This window comes from Selaginella moellendorffii, unplaced genomic scaffold, assembly GCF_000143415.4.
Source record: "Selaginella moellendorffii unplaced genomic scaffold, v1.0 SELMOscaffold_129, whole genome shotgun sequence".
NCBI lineage: Eukaryota > Viridiplantae > Streptophyta > Lycopodiopsida > Selaginellales > Selaginellaceae > Selaginella > Selaginella moellendorffii.
In genome coordinates this window covers 316,549-339,214 of record NW_003314390.1, presented here as the reverse complement: position 1 = coordinate 339,214, position 22,666 = coordinate 316,549, and the positions used below count along the sequence as shown (strand labels likewise).

At 44.4% G+C, this 22,666-nt stretch overlaps 6 protein-coding genes across 8 annotated transcripts; 3 read left to right on the top strand and 3 right to left on the bottom strand.

Annotated features, from left to right (window-relative positions):
- Window positions 1–6,572: 6,572 nt before the first annotated feature.
- Window positions 6,573–8,767, bottom strand: LOC9651365 (endoplasmic reticulum-Golgi intermediate compartment protein 3). Its single transcript, XM_002992089.2, has 13 exons — window positions 8,423–8,767; window positions 8,288–8,361; window positions 8,125–8,208; window positions 7,966–8,049; window positions 7,835–7,915; window positions 7,687–7,779; window positions 7,424–7,603; window positions 7,305–7,372; window positions 7,199–7,250; window positions 7,094–7,147; window positions 6,942–7,034; window positions 6,825–6,891; window positions 6,573–6,764 (listed from the first exon to the last, which is right to left on the bottom strand). The coding sequence occupies exons 1-13, from the start codon at window positions 8,559–8,561 to the stop codon at window positions 6,673–6,675; spliced, it is 1,161 nt and encodes a 386-aa protein (XP_002992135.1). The 5' UTR covers window positions 8,562–8,767; the 3' UTR covers window positions 6,573–6,672.
- Window positions 8,768–9,633: 866 nt separating this feature from the next.
- On the bottom strand, window positions 9,634–11,473 carry LOC9651364 (COBW domain-containing protein 1). Its single transcript, XM_002992088.2, has 10 exons — window positions 11,350–11,473; window positions 11,079–11,296; window positions 10,914–11,028; window positions 10,785–10,862; window positions 10,545–10,706; window positions 10,359–10,466; window positions 10,204–10,308; window positions 10,072–10,153; window positions 9,905–10,013; window positions 9,634–9,848 (listed from the first exon to the last, which is right to left on the bottom strand). The coding sequence occupies exons 1-10, from the start codon at window positions 11,458–11,460 to the stop codon at window positions 9,707–9,709; spliced, it is 1,230 nt and encodes a 409-aa protein (XP_002992134.2). The 5' UTR covers window positions 11,461–11,473; the 3' UTR covers window positions 9,634–9,706.
- Window positions 11,474–11,552: 79 nt separating this feature from the next.
- LOC112343045 (protein PXR1-like) lies at window positions 11,553–11,984 on the bottom strand. Its single transcript, XM_024665862.1, has one exon. The coding sequence runs from the start codon at window positions 11,982–11,984 to the stop codon at window positions 11,553–11,555; it is 432 nt and encodes a 143-aa protein (XP_024521630.1).
- A 348-nt stretch (window positions 11,985–12,332) lies between these two features.
- Window positions 12,333–14,321, top strand: LOC112343029. 2 transcript variants are annotated; one of them, XM_024665823.1, is made up of 9 exons: window positions 12,333–12,852; window positions 12,930–12,934; window positions 13,019–13,066; window positions 13,119–13,205; window positions 13,288–13,370; window positions 13,432–13,507; window positions 13,578–13,601; window positions 13,669–13,762; window positions 13,819–14,321. In XM_024665823.1, the coding sequence occupies exons 1-9, from the start codon at window positions 12,564–12,566 to the stop codon at window positions 14,202–14,204; spliced, it is 1,092 nt and encodes a 363-aa protein (XP_024521591.1). In that variant the 5' UTR covers window positions 12,333–12,563; the 3' UTR covers window positions 14,205–14,321. The 2 variants fall into 2 exon arrangements, with proteins under 2 accessions (XP_024521591.1, XP_024521590.1); XM_024665822.1 differs by having other exon boundaries at window positions 13,575–13,601.
- LOC9651363 (UDP-N-acetylglucosamine transferase subunit ALG13 homolog) lies at window positions 14,299–14,917 on the top strand. Its single transcript, XM_002992128.2, has 2 exons — window positions 14,299–14,593; window positions 14,656–14,917. Exons 1-2 carry the CDS (start codon window positions 14,323–14,325, stop codon window positions 14,898–14,900), a joined length of 516 nt encoding a protein of 171 aa, XP_002992174.1. The 5' UTR covers window positions 14,299–14,322; the 3' UTR covers window positions 14,901–14,917.
- Window positions 14,898–22,490, top strand: LOC9651362. Of its 2 annotated transcripts, none has more exons than XM_002992127.2 (31): window positions 14,898–15,078; window positions 15,146–15,319; window positions 15,378–15,470; window positions 15,522–15,692; window positions 15,742–15,876; window positions 15,930–16,084; window positions 16,139–16,298; window positions 16,351–16,453; window positions 16,506–16,573; window positions 16,622–16,681; window positions 16,737–16,894; window positions 16,949–17,144; window positions 17,198–17,314; window positions 17,370–17,455; window positions 17,504–17,617; window positions 17,667–17,729; window positions 17,777–17,856; window positions 17,914–18,062; window positions 18,109–18,255; window positions 18,304–18,408; window positions 18,460–18,567; window positions 18,617–18,724; window positions 18,776–18,889; window positions 18,936–19,075; window positions 19,123–19,519; window positions 19,570–19,677; window positions 19,723–19,781; window positions 19,836–20,220; window positions 20,278–21,720; window positions 21,769–21,976; window positions 22,053–22,490. In XM_002992127.2, exons 1-31 carry the CDS (start codon window positions 14,944–14,946, stop codon window positions 22,130–22,132), a joined length of 5,619 nt encoding a protein of 1,872 aa, XP_002992173.2. In that variant the 5' UTR covers window positions 14,898–14,943; the 3' UTR covers window positions 22,133–22,490. The 2 variants fall into 2 exon arrangements, with proteins under 2 accessions (XP_002992173.2, XP_024521589.1); XM_024665821.1 differs by having other exon boundaries at window positions 14,936–15,078; window positions 15,121–15,319.
- The last annotated feature ends 176 nt before the right edge of the window (window positions 22,491–22,666 follow it).

Sequence of the window (22,666 nt, the reverse complement as noted above, 5' to 3'; positions counted from 1 at the left end):
TAGGGGGGAAGAGTGTTGCGAATGTGACTTCGGGTATTGAAAGTTATATGTCGGCCAGTCCTTACGGACACTCTTTCCTTACTGCCACGATGATAAGAGGTCGGTATTGCTAGACTCGTTATTAGTATCTGCCTAAGCTAGTTGAGAAACTGGTCTTCGTACACTTGACCAGATGAACATAAGGATGGAATTTCTAAGTGCTATTAGTCAAACATACTTGATCTGGTTAGCTAAACTCATTCGTTGATTTGCACTTACTAGTATTGGGAACCCCTGTGATATTGAGTTTGGTCCCTCAATATTGCTAGATGATAACTTATCATGTCTACCAAACACCTTTGCTATCATGCCCTTTGAGTTAGTCTCATTCCGATCCCAAATGCTATTTATGGAAAGTGTTTAGATTTGCTCATTTACAGAATATAGAGATTGCCTTGAACACAATGGTGTTTGTCCTATGTCCAAATTCACAATCTAGTGCCATTCCATATTTAATAAGTTTCAAACTTGTCCTAGAGACTAACTCCTGATACTAAAGGAGGCTTGGGGTGAAAGCCCAAAGTGTGTGTTCCTCAAGTGGGTGGGGGCCTATAGGGGGTTCTAAATGTATAGTAGGGATAGTGGGTAGGTTGGGCATGGCTGACCAACTTAAGGCATAGTCTAGCTTCTGCTTGTGTATCTATCCTTGTTCTGTGTCTGGCTTGAGTCTAAGCCCAAGCTCCACACCATGCTAGCTGGTGGAGTACCTATATCCTCGCGTTAGGCCACCAGTATGCTGAAATAACACTAAACTCCATTTGGCGTGCTAGTCCTGGCATTGGGATGTTGGATACTTTAGGACTGTTCCAAGCCGCTCCATGCCCCTCTCCTTTCACTCCTTGGGGTGTACGCTCAGGAGTTGTTCCATAGTCTAGTTCCTTTGCTCTTTAACTTCATGCTTGGGAGTTGGGCACCGTTCCTTTGTTTAGTGGCCCAAGGCCTTGAAACTCAACTTCCGCACTGCAGTCCTTTGGATATATGGCATATGACATGTGGCACATGGAGGGTTTAGGTTCCACTTCATAATGTTATTCTATGGTAAATCACCATAGGATAAAGGGTAAAAACCACGTGCATTACAAATATTAAGGAAGTTAAGGATTTTGTTAATCTCATTAAGGATTTCTTGCTTTGCATGTGCCCTCAAGGGTTGAATCAATCTTATGTCACACTCAAACCATTATACCATTGCAACATCGTCCTTTGGAGACATGTGAGAAATTCACACAAACGTCGAGGATCATCCTAAGAATGATATGTGGCAATCACTGTGAAATGATCAAACCAATAGTACACATCATCCCTAAGATTCCCACGAAAAAACTCCAGCCAGACTTGGAGGAAATGTCAAAAATAGGTGCTCTTGATATTCATTATGCAATTCTTGGTCCTCAATTTGTGCAAAATAATTCTTGAATTCTAAGCTGGTCATTGAAATTCTACGATGCAAGTGGTTTTAGCCAAGCTGTGGGAAGACAATGATGTTCTAGCCATCAATAATAATTGGATGAGTAGAGCCATTGGAGAGCTAGTGTACCAGAAGCAGTTTTTTAGAGCAAGTTTTGCATTTGTCCTAGCAGCTACAAGTCAACAATGCATGTATTATCGACTCTATACATTATGGATATATGTGAAGTATGTCTTTCTAAGTGCTACCATGTGCTTGCCTAACCTTGCATGTCATGTCACACCAGTGATTCTCTCAGACCATTACGATCTTCCTTTCAATGATGTGCTAGACTGGAAAAGATTTGAGTTTCTTTTAAGAGAGTGGGATATCATTGATCTCAAGTCAAAACTCCAAGGAGCAATACTTATTATTGACTCATTAGGTTTCCTCTCTTTTCTTTGTCTTTCTAGGCCTTATGACGCTTTCAATTATTATAAATAACTAGAAGCATAATGAGCCACTTGTGAGAATTAGAGCATTTTCCTAGACATTTTCAAATATATATTTGGACATACTAATGATTATAATGACAATTGCATTGTTTTTATCAAGGGCTATTTATCTCCATAATGCAATTTGGCATTCGTTTTGAAGCCTTTTACTTCTTGCAGAGCTAAATATATTGAAGTAGATTAAGTTAGGAATGTTGTGGCCAATACTTTATCAAGATTTTGTAAGACTTGTGCATAGCCACCCTTGATGATGCTCTTCACTTAGCATAATATTATGAGATGTCACCTCTTCCCTTTCTTATTGCATATCCTTCAACTCCACTTTCTGTAGGAGATGGTCTTGTTCCAATAGAAGTTGATACTGCTACCCAAATTTAAGTATAAGGGTAAGGACATGATGTTTGCTACTAGCCATATAATGAAGTTGATCACATTTATCGGCATTGTCAACATTTTCCAGATTGATGATCTCCATTTCCTAGGTAGAGACCTTGGCATCAACAATGTTCTATTGGTGTTGTTATAGTAAAAGGTCTGGACATCGAGATGCTTCCAGAAAATGAAGAGTTTCACAAGTAGTAAAGGGTCCTTGTGCAAATAAATCAGTGACCCCTTCATCTTTCTTGCAAGAGTATCATCAAAGGGTTCACTCAGCACCAATTTATTCAGTGTTTACTTTCCAAGCTTGTTTTTCAACAAAAAGTCCCTTATTATGCTTTCTGTGTTAGTTGATATAAGCTCAAGTTTATCTTCTATTGTTTGGCTTATTGCCACACGTTACTATCTACATTTACATCATGCGGCAAAGTTAATTTTCATTTTGTATGGCAATGGCCATACATACGTATATGCATGGGATGAGGGGGATTTAGTTATGCATATGGGCGATCTCGAGCTTGAGTTGCAGTCATTGTGGGTGGTGCCAAGTCAAGTTTTTGACCTCATTCTTAGTATGGATTGGTTCTGGTGAAATCATGCAAAGTGTAACTTTAATGTTTTTCCCCCTTATCTCATACTTCTTTATATTTCTTCCATTTTTCACTTCTATTCCTTTCTATCCTTCTGTTTCTACTTTTGCTTTCATCACTTTTATCTCCCTATTATTTTTTTCTATGTTTCCATTTTGTTCCTCTATTCCTTCTTTTGATCCCTCTGACAATCTTTATATTGCAGCGATTGATTGGCTTATAAAAGGAGTATACCAATCTCTTTGAATTTGACATATCGTTTGGGGCCAAGATTACAACACATTATCCTATTCCAATTGGGGATGCTTATCTAATCAAGGTTCTTATTCATTGTCGGTTATCAAAAGAGATCAAGATTTGATATGTAAATGTCAAAGAGATGATAGAAAAAAATGTTATTCAAAAGTCATGGAGTCCTTGAGTGTGTAAACCTCTTTTTGTAATAATGTCTGATAGGAGTATTTATTTTTACATCGACTATCGTCCGTTAAACCAAGTAATAATCCCAAATATATACCCTCTTCTTCACACTACTAATCTTTTGGATTATCTGGGGAAAAGTTATTGGTTCACCAAGTTAGATTTTGCTTTTGGATATTAGCAAGTGTTGATAACCGAGAAAGATATTCCTAAAATTGTTTTTCATATACCATTTGGTTTATATAAGTTTTTAGTGATGCTATTTGGTTTGAATAATGCTCTAGTAACTTTTCAACAAATGATAGATGAGGTTTTTTGTGACATGCTGAAAGTGACTACTAACTTCATTGATGATGTCTTGATTCATTTGGAAGGGACATGGGAAGAACACGTTTGTGATATTCGTAAAGTTTTGGATTAGGTATAGTAAGTTGGTTTAAAGTTGAAGCAGCTAAAGTACATATTTATGTCTAAAAACATGACTTATCTTAGGTATTATATTTCTTGTAAGGGTTTGCAAGTTGATCTTGATAAACTTGTGGCTGTTTTAAAATTCCCTACTCCGAAGTATGTAAATAATGTGCAACACTTCTTAGGCAAGGTGCAATATCTTGGTCGCTTTGTTGATCACCTTTTTGATCACATTACACCATTGTGAGTATTGTTAAAGTCGTCAATGTCATCTTTCATTTAATCTGTGGATTATGAGCGAGCCTTTATAGATCAAAAGAGCTATTGATAACTCTTCCATTTGTGGTATATCCTAACTACACTCAACCTTTCATTTTACTCAAGGATGCAAATCCAAGTAAGCAAATAGAGCCCACTCTAAATAAAGGGGGAGTGATGTATTGTGCATTATACATATATTAGTTGTATATTACAATATATTACAACTAGTAAAAGTGAATTAGTCCATAACAAAGGAGTGTTTAACAATAATTTGGTTTTGAAAAACTTCATGCATATTTATATGGTTTTCGGACATTACTAGCAGATGATCATGCTATAGTTACTTCATTATTGAAGAGGAAGAACTTAATTGGGCATATTGCTCAATGGGCTTTGAAGCTTTACATATATGATTTTCATATTATTCATCACTTAGAGAGTTTTATGGCTAATGCTAATGCTTTTTCTTGAGATCTTTTTCCTTCTTCACTCTCTTCTCATGTTTTTGACAAGCCTATACTTCTAGCATCTGTGAGGATCTTGTGCCATTAGTAATTGTTATACTTGATGTTTAGTGTTCACAAGGTGCAAAGCAAGATTTACCTTTTCATAACAAGGTTTGTGAGGCTCATTTACATTCTTAATATTGCTTTGAAGACAGTCTTTTTTATTTTGTAAGAGCGGATCTTGATGATCATTTATGACTGGTGGTGCTTTCGATCTTTATTCCATATTTTCTCCATGCCTACCATGATTTTCTTGTTCTATATGGGTGTATGAGACTTTGTCATATGACTAAAAAGCTACATAGGTCTTTTTATTGGCTAGAGATGCGACGTAATGTTATCCAGTATATACGTAATTGTGTTTGGTGCCAAATTCGTAATACTCCCCTTTGTGTTGTGGAAGGATGGTTGGAGTCAATTGCAATTTCTCATTTGTTTGAGTTTATGGCATTTGATTTGATGAGGCATTTTCATGATCGATTATTGGCAATGAATATGTCATTATTGCTTTTAACTACTTGATTCACTATATGGAAGTTAGTGCTCTTGCTAGTATGTTTATAATTGTTGTTGAATACTTCCTCCTCAATTGAGTAGTGTTCCAACAATCCTATCTAGATCAAATTCTTTTGGATAATAGTCTTGCATTTATGGCTATGGCATTTCACATTTTGACATTTTGGTTGGGGATTGTAAGCAACCAAAGGAAATAACTCAAGAGACAATCCATAGGGGTAAATATAGAAGGAAAGGGTCCATAAACAAAAGTGCACCCCTTTTTCTAATTGATTAAGGGTCTTAAGATATCCTTGGGTTTGAATAGTACAGGTATAATCAAACGGTTTGGTAAAATAATTTGTTTGGACCTTCAAAGGAATAATTGTGAAGTACATGAACTTTTAGCATTCAGATTGAGATGGTTATTTGCCATCTCTTCAATATACATATGTTATAGGGGTGTAGAGTTTAAAATAAACTTTTTTATGGTCATGATCCAATACTAACAATAGAGTTGACTTTACCTTTGTGATTGCTACAAGTTGGTAATGTTAAGTCGTGGGATTAATATTTGACGAGCATTCTTCCACTTGTTTGAGAAAAATCTATTAAACACTTGAGCTGTATATAAATGGGACAATAACAATGTTACAACTCCTATCATCGTCCACCTGTAGAATACAAAATAAATGACTTGGTGTTAATTCATTTTCTCAATCTTATGGTACATAGTTTATCTAAAAAGCTCCTTACTCAGTGGAAAGGACCATATCAAATGTTGCGATAAGTTAAACCACAAATTTATGAAGTTCGGTGTGATGTCCAATAAGTTAATCCTCCAAAAATCATGCATGTGCAACAGCTAAAATGCTTCATAGATATAAAGTGGTCTTAGATATAAAGGAACTCTATCCTCCAATATCTCTTCGTTGATCTTCACAAAGTCCCTCTTCAACACTCACCAATACTGCCACTAGATTGGGGTTTGAAAACACACACATTAACTCTATCATGTAACCAGAGCAATATTGGCTCTGTGGAACTAGGATAATGAATGACAGCAGCCATCAAGAATCAAGAAGGATAATCACTTCCAATGTACGGTTCGATCCTTCATACCTTCACGCTTCTGAAGTGTTTCTACCTCCAGGTGCAGGCTGACAGCGCTTACACAGCAACTTCAAAGTTGATGTACAGTGACTGCATTTTATTGTAGCCGGCAACTTGAAATTGAGAGTGGTTCGCTGTGGTTTTAATTTTAATGATTAAAGCAAGAGACGGGCACGAACTCCTCCCTGTTGGCTGCAACACCCCTGGACTGAAATCGTTCCCCTCCTCTCTCTCCAACGATGCAAACATAGCTCGGGCCTTTAATCTTGATGCCCAGGCACAAGCGGGCTCGGGCCTTTGATCTTGATGCGCAGGCACAAGCGGGCTCTTTCCACATCTTGACGCAGCTTGCAAGGTTGCGAAGCTCCGCAACCTCGATAGTTTACCGAGTTCCTCAAGCCATTCGACGCCAATACGAACAAGCTCCATCGCAGAACGCGTGGAACACCAAATGACAGACTTTTGAAACTGTATTTGATTGTGATGCTTAGAGCTCGCCACTGTTGCTGGAGAGACAGAACAAAACCTTTGAATGGAAAAGCTATGCAATGTTTTTCTCATATATATTTGCCAATCTCCATCTTTTTCTTTATTGCCCGATGTCCATGGTAGATGAACGAGTCGATGATGCCAGAGACAGTGAAAACCCCTGTCATCCGTAGCCACACTCAATTAGATTTTGGAATGCAGCAACGAGGGGTTGACTTACCTCCAATGATGGCACAGACGTTTGTTAGAAAGTGAAGGAAGGATGTCTTTCTCTCAGTAAACAAAACCTGCGGGTACATATCAAGTTACGAAGAATGACCACAGATCTTTGACGAACCTTGATAGGCGAGAGCTCGTAAAAGAAGAAAACTCCAGGCAACGAACGACCATTTAAACCTTCTACTGCCTTGAAATGATCTGTTACTGAGAACTGAAGCAAATCGCTGTTAATACCTTCGCATCTCGAAAGGACAAAGAAGAAACTATGACCTGGTTTGTGACAATCTTGTGCCCGGTCATATCCGTGTACGCAGTCGGAACCACCTGGTAAAACAGAGTTGCAACGAGGGAAACAAAAATGACAAAGAGCTATACCTTGATGAAATATTGGTACATAGCGGATGGAAACTTTTGAATGCGCTTCTCTCTGCAACTCATTCGAAGATTAAAAAAAGTCTTACTCGTCACACGACCCGCTTACTTGTCAAGAGGGTTCACAACTCCTGGAAACCGAGCGCCAAAGCTAAGCTCGTTGATGTAATGGCTGACCTGCAAGAAGAAAGAACGCTGCATGAAAAACGCAACAGCACCATAGCTTACATTGAATTTCTCCTTGTGAAGGGACTGAACGTCATGGACGTGCACATGTTGTTGTGAAAAGCTCTTGCCAGGAGCAAAATGAAAGTTCCCGGCAACCTTGTTCACCTCCAAGGACCCATAGATATTGCATCCCTCCCCTTCTTCTTCCTTGATCTTTGTAAGCCACCCCTCGCGTTTACACTGCGTTGCTTTTGTTAGATCTCAGACACAAGGCCAGACAAGGAAAAACGAAAACTGCAAACTCCTTAGTTCACTTAGTGCACCTGGTCAATCAAATCGGCATTGTGTATTGCCCAACCTCGTTTTCGGTACGCTTCCCGGACCTCTTCGCAGCTATTACAGCACTCATCATCTGACTGATGAAAGCAGGACGAGTTAGTAGCCATACGATATGGCGATACCTTAGCTTACTTGCTCGGCACCAAAACAGGAACCACAGTACGTTTCGTTATGCTCTAGCCTTCCACCATGTTTTTGGAGTGGTTTATCAATCTAGCAACAATCGAATGTTAAAGTCGAGAAAACTGAAGGAAATCATTTACCTTTGGACCACCGATATCTTCCTGGACTGGAGGCTGAACGACCTTTCCCGAGGGATCTAATCTCTTCTTAAATATGTTATGTTTCTGCAAGCAAGAACAAGGATTGGTTTTAGTGGAAAAAGGAAAAAAAAAAAAAAAGGCTCTTGACTGATAACATACCACGTCCAAGTGTTGTTCTCCACTAACATCCATCGCATCCAGACTAATAACCGAGCACGCTAGAGCCGGAAAGGTGATATCAAACTGTCATAGAATCACCCGTCAGCGTGATTGGAAAACAGTGGGATTTTATTTTCCCTTGCGGAGAAATTTCCTTTCTTACATTGATTTGCAAGGTCTCTCCTCGAGATGTATCGACCAAGAGCTCGCTCGTGGTACCCGGAAGAAGAAACAATTCTACAAAGCCAAAGCCAAACGTGATCCATAGAACGAGCAATTGATACAAAAGACCACGTACTAAGCTCCGTGATGAAGAGGATCGCCATGAAAATGGAGGAGACAACAGTGATGACTCCCCCGGACAGCGTGCGGCTGTGGAAGTCCTCATTGATCTTGGGATACGCATCCAGCTGCTGGAGCTTTTTGAGCATCTGCATCGCTCGCGGCCGGCAGTGGAAGATTCCAAGCTCTCCAAAACCCTACCGATGGATGGGATCGATCGATCGATCGGCGCTCAAACCTGGAAGTATTCCCGAGCTAGAAGCGGGCGCGGGGCGGTAAGCGCCGCGCTTGCGCCATCGCCAAACAAAGCCACGCCCACCTCGCCTGCCTGACCTGGGAGGGATAAACTTCTACCTAGTAAGTATGTATAGTATTTACCTAGTCATTATAACTGTTTGACTCGCTTGCTAGAACGTAGGAGAAAGAGATCATTGGCTTGGATTGAGGATAAATTCTTGCACGAATTCGTTACAAAGGAAAGCATAGCATATTCCAGCCTTTTGGCTGCTCTTTGTTTGAGCTTGACTCCAATTCCAAAAGCAAATGCCGAGCTTTAAAACGCGCTGGATGATCTTCCCTGATCACACACAAAATCAGTCTTCCCTGATCATACACAATATCGAAGATGAAGGTGACGCTGGTTTGCAAGAAGTCGGACAGGAGAATCTTGTACCTGGAAGCGAGCAAGGAATGCGTGGACGTCCTCTTCTCTTTTCTGCTGCTACCAGTCGGCTCGTCCATGAAGCTCGTGCACGGCGAAGCACAGGTGGGCGTTGCCAGGATCTTCACCAGCGTCCAGCAGATGGACGACGCCGTCATGCACGTCGACAAGAAGCTCCTGGTTGATCCTCAAGCTCCCGAAGGATTCATGGACAAGCTCCTGGGAATCGAGAACGCCTTGGCCAGCTCTGGTGGTGCCGCTGCCTCTTTCAAGCCCAGTGATCACAGCTTCTACCGTTGCTCGTCGGGAAGACTCTGTCCAGCGATTGCCATGGATGACAACACGCAGAGATGCACCACCTGTGGCTTTGTCATGAATGTCCCTGTGCAAGTGCTTGCGAGCCCAGCAGCCGCCACCAGACCAGCCAAACCTCCTTCTTCCTCCTCTCAGGGCTTTGTCAAGGAGAATGTAACTTTCATGATCACTGACGACCTCCAAATCTTCCCAGTGTCAGTGGCCAAGAGCGTGGCTCTGATGAGCATGTATAAAGTGGAGGCCGTGTCGGATCTCGAAACAATTGAGCTTCAACTTGGACCCGTTGAGGTTTGCATTGTTTTCTACCTGTTGCTACCGTTTTACTCACGAATCTTTTCGCTGCCAGGTTCTCCAGCTCCTCAAAACAAGCTTAGGATCACTGACAGTCCTCAACGACGTGTTCCAAGCTCGTCTTCCAAAGTTCGCTCCACAGAGAGTGAGATACCCGTAGAAGAGCCAAGATTGCCTGTCAATAGCAAAATCCTGTGTCAGCGCACAAGCTAAATGAAAATAAAATCAGACCATTTCTTACAGGTAATACTTTGAGAGCACACTTTTTCGTCTGCCAAACCGCCAGAGAAACAACACGCTGAGAGAGAGCTTTGAAGATATGCTTTGTCGAGGTTGCGACCTGGTGTATATGAACACAATTGATAACTTAGAACTGTAAAAACTGTAAAAATGGTTACCAATGATAACTATCTTGCTCTGGCGCTTCTCGGCTGGCCGCCACAGCCTCCCGGGAAGAATCTCGTATAGTTCACGGACAGCCTGCAACAGAACTATGATGCGAAAGAATCGAATTAAACACCAAATTCTACCTGTAGCAAATGCATTTCCTGCGCACCATGAACATGAAGTATGGCCTTCATTCGATAAATTTCCATTTTCTTTTCCCAAAGAATATCTCCCAGCCAATCATCCACCTACAAGGCAAAGTTTAGCTCGGAGTAAAGCACAACGTCCTCGTCCTAACCTTTTTCAAAATCACGGGCCTGTCGTCTTCGATGCTGGTTGTTGTGACCGTTTGGCCATGCAAGTTTGCGTCGTGCTTCCTCTCAAGTTCCCGGAGGTTAATCGAGTCCTAAACACCACAGGAAGAAGATAGTATAGGCTCGAAGGAGAAGACAAAGAAGGAAAAAACGAAAACAAAGACCATTACCCTGGTAGCATAAGCTCTCCGATTGAGAACTACATCTAAATCAACCTCGCAGCGTACAGCCTCCAAGACAGTCGCAATAGAGTTGATCCCAGCAACTCGTTGTTTCACATCCGTTAGCGTGCACTCGTCAACCAGATCGACTTTGTTGAGAATGATCACGTCCTACAGAAAAGAAGCAGAAAAATAAAAAAGTAAAAAATCTCAGCATGTTTTCGCTAGTGATAGAGAAAGGTTTCATACTGCATGCGCTAGTTGCAAGAATGCTTCAGCGTCCTCCCTATCATCCAGCTGATGCTGCAAGTTCCTGGCATCAACCACCTGATTTATAATGTCAAAGGATCAATCTATCTAGAATGCAATCAACTTTACCGTGACTATGGCGTCCAGTCTCACCGACGATTCAAGCTGATCATCGATCCAAAGAGTGGATGCCACTGGACCCGGATTGGCAAGCCCGGTTGTCTCGAGCAAGACATGCTCACACCTGTAAGAAAAGCCATGAAAAAAAGTGAAAACTTCGGGGAAGAAATTCACCTGTCACGGCGCTGGGTGAGCTGCTCTAGTGCCTGAACAAAGCTGTGCTTGACATTGCAACAAACACAGCCATTGGGGAGCTCGATCCATTCCTCGACAAGCGCACCGGATTCACCTTCATTGATCATCGCCCTCTCCACACCGAGCTCGTCGCCAAATTCATTGAGAATGACGGCTATTCGCTTGCCGTGCTGGGCATGGAGTATGAAATTCACCAGCTGCGATCAAACTCACTGTGAAAATCCATTGCTTGCTCGCGCAAGAATGCTACCGTAGATTTGCCGGCACCGAGGTAGCCAGTGATGATTGTGATCCCGACCGCCTCCACATTCTCATTCCCGCAATCCAGCGCCACGGCCTCGGGGACAAACTCTTCATCCATACCAGTTGCCCTAAAATTTAGGGTTTCAAGCAAACAATCCGAAGATCATGGATTTATTTCTTCATAGTTTGTGCTCTTTTAGATTCCATTTTCTAGGGAAACACTCTCTCCTCGTCGTCTTTGTCCTTGCTCTTGTCCTTGCCATCCATATCCTTGTCTTTCTCGTCCTTCTCCTTGCTCTTGTCATCCATATCCTCTTTTTTCTTCTCCTCCCTCTTGTCATCCTTGACTTCCTTGTGTTTCTTCTCTCTTGTGTCATCCTTAGCCTTGTTATCGTCCTTTGAATCTACATGATCATCCTTACACTTGAAATTGATGTTGATGTTGATGTTGTTGCCATTGTGGCTCCTCTTCCTGTCCATGCCTTGGTGAAAATCGTCACCATCATCCCCGAAAGATAGAGCGGCTGGTGAATCCTGCTGTTCATGAACTCCACCGACGGACAAGAGATCCCTACTTGAAGAAGACAAAGTGACCTCGAACGTGGTGAACACAAGCACAAGAAACACTAGAGCAGCCTTCATTGTGAGGCGAGAACTTTCGGTTGCTTTGAGCATAGGTTTGATTGATTGATTATATATGATCCAGCATGCATTGCCGGTGCCAAGTGTGTCCGCTCCTTCATGCAATTATACTATTTCATTTCTATCAAAGCCCATGCTCTTTTCGTAGTAAACGGAATTGGGTTGACTGGCCATCCGTCAACGAGTTGAATAGATGGAATATCCGGGCACCGTCATGATCAGAATATTCTGTCACATTCTAACGGTCACTGGGACTGCCGATGGTAAAAAAGAAAAAGCAGCCGTTGTCCCGTGGTGGTAAATATTGGCGAGCTAGCTACCCGTTTGGAGGAGAATGTCGAGTTTTTACTATACATAAAAACTACCAAAGGGGTTTCCGCCGCCGCATTTTTACTTGCCCTCCGCTGCGCTGCGCGTCCATTCATCGTCGTCTTGTTTGATCCAGGGTTTCATACTCTCTCTCTCTTTTCCAACAGCGCGCGCTAGCTAGGTATGATCGATTGATTCTTTGGGGCGCCAGGCGAGCAAGAAGCTCGTCGTCTTGATGCGCGATCGGCGAGAGGAAGCGCCGCAGCAGCCATGGCGAATAGGAATTCTTCAATCCAGGGCCCCCGCGTCTACGTTTTCACCATCACAATCTTGCGAGTGACGCGCATCCCGTCGCCTATGCGCCTCTCCTTCAGCACCAGCTCTAGCTTCCGGATTCCGGCCAAGAGAAGCTTAAAGATCACAGTCCTGCATGGGTCCAAGCAGAAGGAGCTGGGCGAATTCGACATCGTGCAAGACGAGTGCCTCATCGACCAGAGGATTAGCTGCCGCCTCTTCTGCGCCAAGGAAGACGATCTCGGCAAGCTCCACATTTACATAGGTATGAGCGATTTGATTTGTTCTTTCTCTCGACTAAAGGTTTATATTTTGTTTCTCCTTTCCTCCTTGGAATCGCAGATCAGGTAGATGATTGCTCGCCCTCCATCCTCGATTTTTTCATGGAATGATGAACGGGTCCAACTCTCGTGGTTTTGTTTCTATAACAGGCTTACAGTTCTGGTTTGGCGGGTCATATTGCTCTCGACTTAAAAGAGGTAAGTGTGCCCAACCTTGGTCATTTCTTTGTTAATAACGTGTACCTCCTAGTTTCTCGACGACATGGATTCGGAGGTGTACATCAAATATCCTCTCTGTGCGTCCAGTCCGCGTGAAGGCTATGTACCCAAACTGAAGGTAGAGCTCTCTTCCTTGGAATATATTTCTCTTGTGCATTCGACGTGAGAATAAAATAAGAATGCTTGGTGTAATGCAACAGATGACGCTGGAATGTACTTGCCTTGGTAATCCAGAGAACCTGTTCATTCCGGATCTCGACACTATAATACATCACAAGCAAAGGTAAGCCCGCGACCCGGTGGATGCAACTTTTGCTGTACCTAATACGTTTTTCTTATTCAAGTCTTCCGAGCGACATCTTGGACGCAAGCTTCACCGAGGGAGGCGGCTGCAGCAATCAGCAGCTCCGTAGAAGTCAGGTATGTATGTTCCATGTAAATTTGCTGGGAGAGACGTGATCTCATTTCTACATTGTTTTTATGGCAGCAGGATGGAGCCGAGCTTTCTCCAGAGGTAAACAGACTGTTTCGAATGTTAGATTAGAACCCGGCTGAGTGAACATCTTAATCTTTAAATGCAGATGAACTTACTGGAAGAACTAGAGACGGTGCTCTTCAAGCTGGATTCCAAGCTGAAGAACTTCGTGGCTACTTGCAAGACGGAAGACGAGAAAGGTCTGGCAAAAATCTAACACTGGCCTTCTAACGGAGCTGAGCTATGATCCGTGCAGATATACCAGTGGACAGTAGCACGCTCTTGAGAAGGCCGCCGGCGTCGGCCGTGGACAAGGGGGAGGATTGCTCCGACTGCATTGTGTGCTCCAAGGGCCTGGTAGACAAGTTTCAAGGATTATCTTCCAGCCTCTCCAGCTCCTGCGACGCAGCAGAGGTACGCTGCTCCAAAGACTTTGGAAGCAATGTTGCGGAGGAGGAGGAGCAGAAGGTGGAGACGAGGCAGAGGCCAAACATGTTGCGAAACGTGTTTGGAGGAGCGCTGCTGGTGGGACTGTCCATCTTTGCTGCTACAAGCCTCACGAAGCGGGAGAGGCCACTGTGGCGGCCAAGTTTCTCGACGAAACGAGGGAGAGCGTCCACTAATCCAAGTTCCGAGCAGTGAGAAAGGAGCTAACGCGATGCCGGTTTGGATCTCAAGCCATTTTGAGTGAGTCTAGACTACTAAAGTTCTTGTAAAGGTTTTCTTCTTTGTAACATAGAACGTAATAGGGTTTTTGGCTATGGAGCCTTCTGGTCGGGTGTTCGTCACGGTTGGCACCACCAGCTTTGATGCCTTGATTCGTATCGTCGACAGCAACGAATTCCAAGACGTGCTACTCTCGCGAGGCTACTCGTCACTGCGCCTCCAAATTGGCCGCGGAACGTACCTCCCACAAATCACGACGCGCGAGCGCGACGACGATCACCATCGTCTCCGAGTGGACTACTTCACATTTGCTCCCAATCTGGGCGAGCAGCTGAGCAGCGCCGATCTGGTCATCAGTCACGCGGGTGAGTGATCCATGGATCGATCGATCGATCAATCGACTCAAAAGAATGTGATTGAATGCCAGGGTCCGGGAGTATCTTCGAGACGCTACGCGCGGGCAAGCCTCTGGTGGTAGTGATCAACGAGGATCTCATGGACAATCATCAGTGCGAGCTCGCCGAGGAGCTGGCGCGCAATCGATTCTTGATCTGTGCAAAGCCGTCCACGCTGGTGGCCGCCGTCAAGGCGATGGAGCTCGGCACCCTGCTACCATATCCTCGCTCCTCGCCCGCGGCCCTGGTGGCGGCATTGGACAAATTTCTTGGATGAAAACCAAAATTTCTACCTAAGGGGTCTAGCTAGGGTTTTGGCGATGGCGACGCCCGCGGCGCTGTGGTGGGAGTCTCACAGGGATCTGTTCGAGGATCTCGAGGATTTCGCCGCCGCGGAGGACGCCCAGGACGATGGCGATGCCACTCAACCCCGTCAGCGCAAGCGCATCGAACTGGTTGGTATCCATCCATTGGTGTGTCTTCAAGAGAGAATGTAGCATCTTTGCCACCGATTGTTTGCAGGAGGAGAGGCTGCTGGAGCACCAAAACTGGCTGATCGACATGCTTCTCGCTTTCAAACGTCCAAATGCCGCCTCCAACCAAGCCTTGAAGGGATCCAAGATCACTGTCGGTTCGCATTCTTTGGATGTCAAGCCTGAGCTACAGGGCACAGCTCTTGGGATCAGCAAGCATCTGGTAGGCCTGCACAGCAGTACTTGATCTCGAGAAGAATTCTTTGTGTTGCTCTTTGTAGGACCTGGATGAGATTCAAAGCTATATTCTTCTCTCGAGGCATATGGAAAATAACCCGTCGGTGCCTTGCGACGATCCATTACTGCCACAAAGCGTAAGTTTTCTCCTTCCGATCCATTCAAGTATTAATGCGCAAGTTTTCCAGGTTGCCATAACTTACTTTCTGGAAAGACAATGCTTACTCAAATGCACCCGCCTTCTTCTCACAATGCAATGCATGTCTAGGAAGGTCCAGGATCTCATTGACAAGGATCTGGGCAAACGGGCGCTTGAAAACCTGAACCACGTAGTCACTTCTACACGGCCTGAGCAATGGGTTCGTACTTTGGATCATTCCCATCTCTCTGATGCTTCGTTTGTTGCAGGATTCCAAATTTTCGGACGCGTGGGCCGATGAAATAGTTTCAGAAGAGTCTTTGCTTATGGACATATTATTTATGACCTTTTCGGACTCCCGCTGCAGCGTCCAGACATGGAAAGATCTGTTTGTTTCTTTTCAGGTACGTAGCACTGATTGCCAAATGGAATGATGGTTTCTTTGCTGATTCTGCAGTTCGTATTCGAAGCACGGTACAGCGAGAGGCTAGCAGTTACATCGGAGGCAGAAAAGACACTTGCCCACGTAAGAAGTCAAGCTTTATTGATCCTTATAGAGGTGCTGGATCTACGATTAGTTCTCACTTTGGTGCATGGAGAAATATCATTCAGGTAAAACCTGTCGTACCTCTTTTTTTCCTCCAATTTACGCTTCAAATACTTCAGCCAAGGAGGGCATGGCTTTTCAGCTGACGAGTTACAAGAACTGGATGTTGTTTTATCTGGCCTTGACCTCACCGTGACTACCGAGTATGCACCCCTTTTGCTCGCATGGGCAACTTTTATCTGTTTGGTATCGTCACTTCCCGATCAGGCTATGGTTCTGGTGAGTATTAGATGCCCCATGCGCACGATTTATTTTCTTTTTCATCCTACAGGACATAGAACACGCCGTTTACGCCCAGCAGGCCTTCAAGTACGGGGCTTATGCCTTTCTTTTGAAATTCATGCGCTCGGAGCAACTGAAAGATTCTGACGTGAGTGAGTATGTGGGCTTATTGTTGTGGAACCTTGTCTTACAACCATTTCGCAGGTTTCATATACAATGGATCTGTCAAAACGCTGAGTGCCGCATGCATAGCTGCTTATGATTTTTGCCAGGTATATCAATGCAGTCATACTGGTTTTTCGTTATGATCGTTCATGCAGGCTGACATAACTTCTCAAAACGAGCTTATTGAGCTTCTTTGTGAAACGTATGACGGACAGGTTCTATACTTTACGCAGCTCGATTTGTGTATTCATTTGATTGGACTTTTTGCAGGAGTGGTTGTGCACCGCTTTCTGGGACAAGGAAGTTGCCGTGGACGGACCAATACGAAGCTTTCTGTATTCACTCCGAGATAATTTTCCACAGGAAATAGACCCCCTATTGCGTCTATTGTCGTGCTTGTGTGAAGGGCGTTGGTCTGCGGAGTGCGTGTAAGTACACATTTTCTTCCGTGGTGGATTGTTAAAAGCGATTCGGTTCTGTAGGTACAATTTTTTGTGCCAGACAATACCCGTTATTTGTCTATACCGCCCAAACCAAGAGGAAGAAAGTTTTGGTTCTGTTATACATATTTCCAGCGCCGTTCAGATTCCTAATTGCTCGGGTCTATATATCCCAGCGGGTGCTGTTGGACGTGTTTTGAAGCGGTATAATGATGGAGTAGCTCTTGTGCGCTGGGAGGTAATGATGCTGGTGTTCGACTTTCTAAAAATCAGTGTCCGTTTCTGGTGCAGTGCGAGCACAGTGCCCTGGTAACTATTCTGTCTTGCTTGGCTCAGTGGCCGCAAGAGAGCGTTGAAGGAATACTCTCTGTTGTTTCTCTCTTGAACAAAATGTTATCATCAAATAAGGTGGCGCTTATGTTACTTTGCTTCTTGTCTCCGGTGTAACTGTGTTTTTTGGCAGGATATCTCATTGCATTTGGTTAGCATTGACAAGTCAGTAGCTGCAACAACTGCTCGCGCTGATGGCAAGATGGACAGGAGCTTAAGGTATTCAATCTTTGGACATGGAAAGATGAACTTGTATGCGCTTTTCAGGATCGACGTCATTAGCCTTGTGTGCTCTGTTATCAAGAACCTTGTTTCTGGCTGTCCTGGAGAGCTGAAAGCAATTGCTGAGAGCGTCAGCCTGCTTCAAAAACTCGCAAACAGGCATGATTACATTTTTTACGTCGTTTAAGGACTTTCATTAATGTTGCAGCTTCCCTGGACAAGTTATGGCGGGAGTAGAAAAAACCGGTTTAATTCAGTCCTCGGACAAAAGGTACTTTCTCAAAAAAAATTCGCCCCTCTCATGTTGCATCAATGCAGTATTGTGTCTGGAGAGTATCTCTATTGCAAGCTTTCAAAGCTGGAACAGAGTAGCGGTCGATACTGTTTAACACTGGCTGGTAATTTCTCCAATGTGAACTTTCTGTATGGTTGTGTACTGATGCTTGCATTTCTAGTCTTGGATGCTGCAATCTTGCTGCTCGAGAAAGGAGTTCGGACCGATTCCTTATCTGGCTTCGTGATTCACTCCATGCATAGTATTCTCGTAAATTATTCCAATTGGAAGTTCAAAGAAAGGCACGAGCGATGGTGCATGTCTGCCAAGGTATTGCGTGTTATTCCCTTTCGTTCAAGTTTGATGTAATTTTCAGATTTATCAAATGCTCGATTTGGCAACGAGAGGAACTTTCTGGCACGAGGATAAGCTCAGAAGCGCCGTATTGGAGGAAATTCTAAACGATACTGTCATTCATAGTTTGTTGTTTCAAATTTTGACTGTTAGTGCGCATAAGCTAGAGGTATGTTAAAGCATGTCATTGTTCACTCGTTCTCACTGTTTTCTGCAGGAGCTGTATACATATCGTCTCGTTCCTGTAAAGGAGGTTGACACTCTGCTGCAAGCAATTTGTGCCGCACTGTGTCTCATTAATACGATACTTGAACATCACACGGTTTGTAATTCTTGTTCGTGAGGTTTTAAACATTTTCCGCTTTGGTTTTAGGATGCATTTGCCGTTTCTCCTCTATGCCAGTTCCTTTTCCACAAATCTGCTTCTTCGACTTCAGTTATTACAATTATCACGTCATACTTTGGATTTCAACGGTGCACTGTAAGACAAATATCACTATTAACAACATGCATACTAATAAAAATTTCAGAGGCTGCAAATTTTGAGTGCGCGTATCTTGGGGAAGCTTTGTGAGATATGCCAAAAGGCAAAGCCCCAAGCTGTGAACCTTGCGAGCTATATCTCCGGTGTGGATTCGGTACGATTTCTTTGTTTTTACGAAACTGGCTGAATGCAGATGTGTTTGCAGAAGAGACATATGCGTGATTTTATAGAGAGAATTCTCTCAGAAAGTTCTGCGTTTGAAAGTCCTGCTCTTTTCGATTCCATTTTAAGCTTTGTTACTAGCGCTATCTCGTGGCAGGTATGTTAAACGCTTCTGTGCTCAATTGTAACTGTGTATTTCACAGCCTGGTATGCTGGAATTGCTAATTTCCCCTTGGATCGAGTCAGAGGCCGAAGCTGAAAAGGATGGAAATGTTGAAAAGAGTTCTGAAGTTTTGAATGCCATTTGGAATCTTCTGACAGTTCCTACGTCTTTCTCCAGACGGTATGATTTGTTCAATGTAGCTCTTAACTTACTTTGAATTCATACAGGTACTTGGAAGTATTTTCTCGTCTCCTGTCCTTGCTGCTCTCAATATGGCAAGGTGGTAGCGAATGCCTCACTGGGATCACAGTGCTGAGGAATAAGAAATCCTTTTGGGAGACGCTGTCCAATCGAGCTGTTGAGCTTCTAGATCCCGACATCTCATCCCAGGAAGAATACGTTATTCGTGCTCTGTGCCGTCGTTGTCAGGCGTCAATCTTTCAGATAATGATCTACGATATGTTTATTCAGTCCGTGTCAAGAACGGCTGAGTCAAAGACAAACGATCTGAAGCGAAGATCGAATGTTGTATTATCTGACTGGATTTCGTCAACTCAGCTTCGCGAGATTCTATCTTCCTACGTAGACTATGATCACTCAGAGGAATTCGTACTTCAAACAAAGGTGATCGACCATGACTTTGTTCATCATCTATCTAAATGCCTGACTTGCAGCGGGAAGCGAAGTGCTTTGTTATCGGTTTGCTGGTTAAGCTTTTGTCAGGTGACAACAAGGGGATGGATGTTTCATTTACCAAATGTCTTCTTCAGCGCTCCTCTCAGGTTGTGTCTATTTATTTCTCGATGTGACTAATCTGTTTTTAATAGATACTGTCGCATCCGTCTTTCAAGGAGCTCGTGAATCAATACAGTTCTCGTGGTTATAGGTTTGTCATCACATTCTCATAACAAGTTTCTTTAGCTTTTCGGAAATTTTGCAGTTATTCGGGAAGCATCGAACTGCTGGTTATGAGCGACCTGTATTATAACCTTCAAGGAGATTTGCATGGTAGAACTATCTCTAATCGCCATTTCCAAGACATCTCGAACTTTCTGGCGGATATAGAACTGGATACGGCTTTGATTCCTCCTACGTCGTCTCCTACACTTCATGAAGATTTCCGCCATTATGACGTCAACTTACTCAGATGTGCGTTAGGATTGGAGTTTTGGGATCGAGATGGCGATGTATTGACCACCAAGGTTGCAGAAAACGTGCTCTACAGTCTTGAAAAAGCCAATGACATCATCCACAACGGAGCCGCTCACATTTCGGCAGTGACTAGCCTTGTGGACGTTGTCAAGATTTCTGGTGCGGAGAAGAAGGTAAGTCTGATTTTCGTCTTCGTTCTTCCAAATTTCTTACGTTTGGGTTGTCTCCAGAGTCAAGTCTGGACTTGCGACACTCTCAAAAGTTTAGTGGAACGAGTCTGTGTCCGACTTGAGAGGACCGTTACATCTGCAGAGATGGATCGAGCAATCTATGTGCCGAAGTTCGTAGCATGTCAATCAAAGCTTCTCGAGGCAATGATGTGGCAGATATTGATTTCGCCAGAAACCAATGCTGAAGAGCACAAGCTACGTGGAATTTGTGCGACCGCTATCACCACATCTCTGAGCTGCATCAAGTCTATATTGGACTCTCAACGTGCCAAGGACGTGACTCTCAAGGATCTCTTTGGGTGCCTGCTGGTGGCGCTTGAAGTTATGTCCGCAAAGGTGGAACTTACAGGCGAGGCTGACTTCGGTGCCGAAACCTTGAGCTTTCTTCCAATGCTGTGCGGCATGGTTGAGAACAAGGACTACAGGTGCTTGGCCTTGGCTGCTATGAACATGGTCATCAGGTTCTGTCTGGTTCCATCAACGTGGATTCCTATCTTACAGGCTCATTTTCCGACCAAGTCCCTCGTGTCGTCCATGGCACTAGGAGGCGATGACAACACCCGTGCCACTGTTATGAGCTTCTGTCTCTACCTATCCTGCTTCAAGAGTGGAGCGGAGATGCTTTTCACTGCGGGCTTCTTGCACTCTATATCATTGGTTAGTCACCGTGGGGAGGAAGACTATGGAGGAGGACCGTTTTCCATATCAATGACCGAGACGTCCTCACAGCAAGCAGTGTGGGCGTTGGGTGTGGCCGCAGTGGCTTCTTTGCTGCGTGCTCTGGGGGACAACGACGCATACCGGGGAACTGTACTGGACAGCACCATCTCCTACTTCAAAGCTGAGAGGCATAAAATCCTCTTGGCGTTATGCTCTCCCAACGTCTGCGTGGATTCAGAAGGCAGAAAGGTGGCAAGATATCATCGTGCTCAAACGAGCTCCTCGGCGCTTCAAGAGGCCCAGTACGTGACGGCTTTTCTGTGCGAGATTATCCGTCATCCTATTGCTGCCGTTTACACCGTCCGAGACGAGCTCGTCGACTTCCGCGAGATGGCTGTGCATCTGCTGGCCTATGTTGCACGCGAAGGATTAGTTCGGTCGGCCACTGGCGAAGGAGTATCGTGTCCTCCTCTTCAAAGGCAGGAGACGGTCGCTCTTGCAAAGGCTGCCACCTTGGGTGGCACTTCAGCGTGGTTTCTTCTTACCGCCAGGGGCTCTCACAGGAAGCCGCATTCTGCGACCGGGAACGAGCTTGATTCTACGTCGGGCTCTGAGTACTCGGAGTCGATCGCGATTCAGGTGTACAGGCTTGCCAACCTCCTGCTCCGCTTCCTCGTCATCCAAGCCCGGCAAGCATTGCAGGACATGGAAGAAGGCCGGTCATCGGCTACGAAAGGCCGCTTTCCAGAGCTGCCGGCTCCCGAGATACTCCACGCATTGCAGGTAAATCAGATTGACGAGATTACACTCTTGAATGACTGTTTCTTCCAGGATCAAGTTATGCTAGTCGCGTCCGAAATCGCTACCAGCAAGGCAGGATCTTCACTTTCGAAGGAAGCTGGGGATACGTGCTGCATGCTGCTGAGTATCCTGGAGAAGTCCTTGTATCTGGAGGCGTGCATTTTTCGGGTGTGTGGCGTCACACCAGTCTCGCTGAGAGCAGACGATTTTGCGAGAGATTTCAAGGCACTACTGCGAGGTAATAGCTTTACCGTTTTTGGAGTGAGTTCTTCTCTCATGGTCGTGCCTGGCCTGGTTTCTTCGTTTCTCTGCAGTCACCGCCGGGCATGCGAGCTTGGAGCTATCGCTAGCGGGCGTGAGAGAGATTGCCTCCACTGTTTATCCCGGCTTATAAGTGTGGCTTTGTGGTATGGGCCTTTAAGCCCAAGGGAGAGGATTTTGATTTGAGGGCCTGGTAGACAAGTTGCAAGGGATCTCTTCCAGCCTCTCCGGAAGAAATGAGAGTAGCAAAAGGTTTATGAAACTTTGGCTACGTAAAAGTTATGCATCTTGAGAAACGTCTTTGGGGGAGCGCTGCTCAATCTTTGATGCAAGCTCGATCGATCGCTTTTGGATTTGGGTCCAAAAGAAACTAGAAGAGACTCGTTCGTCAGAAGATCAAGGTCCTGTCAGAAGATCAAGAAGAATTTCTTGCAAATATCTTCTTTCTACGCGCTTGTAACGATCTTTATCAAGGCTCTGTTATTTTTCTATCAAATGGGTTTTTGTCAACTTCGGTCAACATGGTCGATCGTGAGTTAAATAACAGGCTTCGCCTAGCTGGCAGAATTGTGGTCGTCCAACTGGCGCAAAAGTAGGTGCCTAGAACCCCCCTCAAAACCCTAGGGAACGAACGTTCTTCTTTTTGGCCTTCTCTCTCTCTCTCTCT

What these genes read in the sequence shown, in the direction of transcription:
- LOC9651365 (XM_002992089.2), bottom strand. Translation starts at nt 8,561, where the DNA reads ATGCAGATGCTCAAAAAGCTCCAGCAGCTGGATGCGTATCCCAAGATC. An exon ending in GAGAACAACACTTGGACGTG is followed by an intron (nt 8,050 to 8,124) that starts GTATGTTATCAG and finishes TCTTGCTTGCAG; the next exon opens with AAACATAACATATTTAAGAA. An exon ending in TTCACAAGGAGAAATTCAAT is followed by an intron (nt 7,373 to 7,423) that starts GTAAGCTATGGT and finishes TTCTTCTTGCAG; the next exon opens with GTCAGCCATTACATCAACGA.
- LOC9651364 (XM_002992088.2), bottom strand. Translation starts at nt 11,460, where the DNA reads ATGGATGAAGAGTTTGTCCCCGAGGCCGTGGCGCTGGATTGCGGGAAT. An exon ending in TCGGTGCCGGCAAATCTACG is followed by an intron (nt 11,297 to 11,349) that starts GTAGCATTCTTG and finishes GTTTGATCGCAG; the next exon opens with CTGGTGAATTTCATACTCCA. An exon ending in GGCCCGTGATTTTGAAAAAG is followed by an intron (nt 10,309 to 10,358) that starts GTTAGGACGAGG and finishes TTTGCCTTGTAG; the next exon opens with GTGGATGATTGGCTGGGAGA.
- LOC112343045 (XM_024665862.1), bottom strand. Translation starts at nt 11,984, where the DNA reads ATGAAGGCTGCTCTAGTGTTTCTTGTGCTTGTGTTCACCACGTTCGAG.
- LOC112343029 (XM_024665822.1), top strand. Translation starts at nt 12,564, where the DNA reads ATGGCGAATAGGAATTCTTCAATCCAGGGCCCCCGCGTCTACGTTTTC. An exon ending in GCTATGTACCCAAACTGAAG is followed by an intron (nt 13,206 to 13,287) that starts GTAGAGCTCTCT and finishes GTAATGCAACAG; the next exon opens with ATGACGCTGGAATGTACTTG. An exon ending in ATAATACATCACAAGCAAAG is followed by an intron (nt 13,371 to 13,431) that starts GTAAGCCCGCGA and finishes TTCTTATTCAAG; the next exon opens with TCTTCCGAGCGACATCTTGG.
- LOC9651363 (XM_002992128.2), top strand. Translation starts at nt 14,323, where the DNA reads ATGGAGCCTTCTGGTCGGGTGTTCGTCACGGTTGGCACCACCAGCTTT. An exon ending in TCTGGTCATCAGTCACGCGG is followed by an intron (nt 14,594 to 14,655) that starts GTGAGTGATCCA and finishes ATTGAATGCCAG; the next exon opens with GGTCCGGGAGTATCTTCGAG.
- LOC9651362 (XM_002992127.2), top strand. Translation starts at nt 14,944, where the DNA reads ATGGCGACGCCCGCGGCGCTGTGGTGGGAGTCTCACAGGGATCTGTTC. An exon ending in CTGCTTATGATTTTTGCCAG is followed by an intron (nt 16,574 to 16,621) that starts GTATATCAATGC and finishes TCGTTCATGCAG; the next exon opens with GCTGACATAACTTCTCAAAA. An exon ending in TAGCTCTTGTGCGCTGGGAG is followed by an intron (nt 17,145 to 17,197) that starts GTAATGATGCTG and finishes TTTCTGGTGCAG; the next exon opens with TGCGAGCACAGTGCCCTGGT.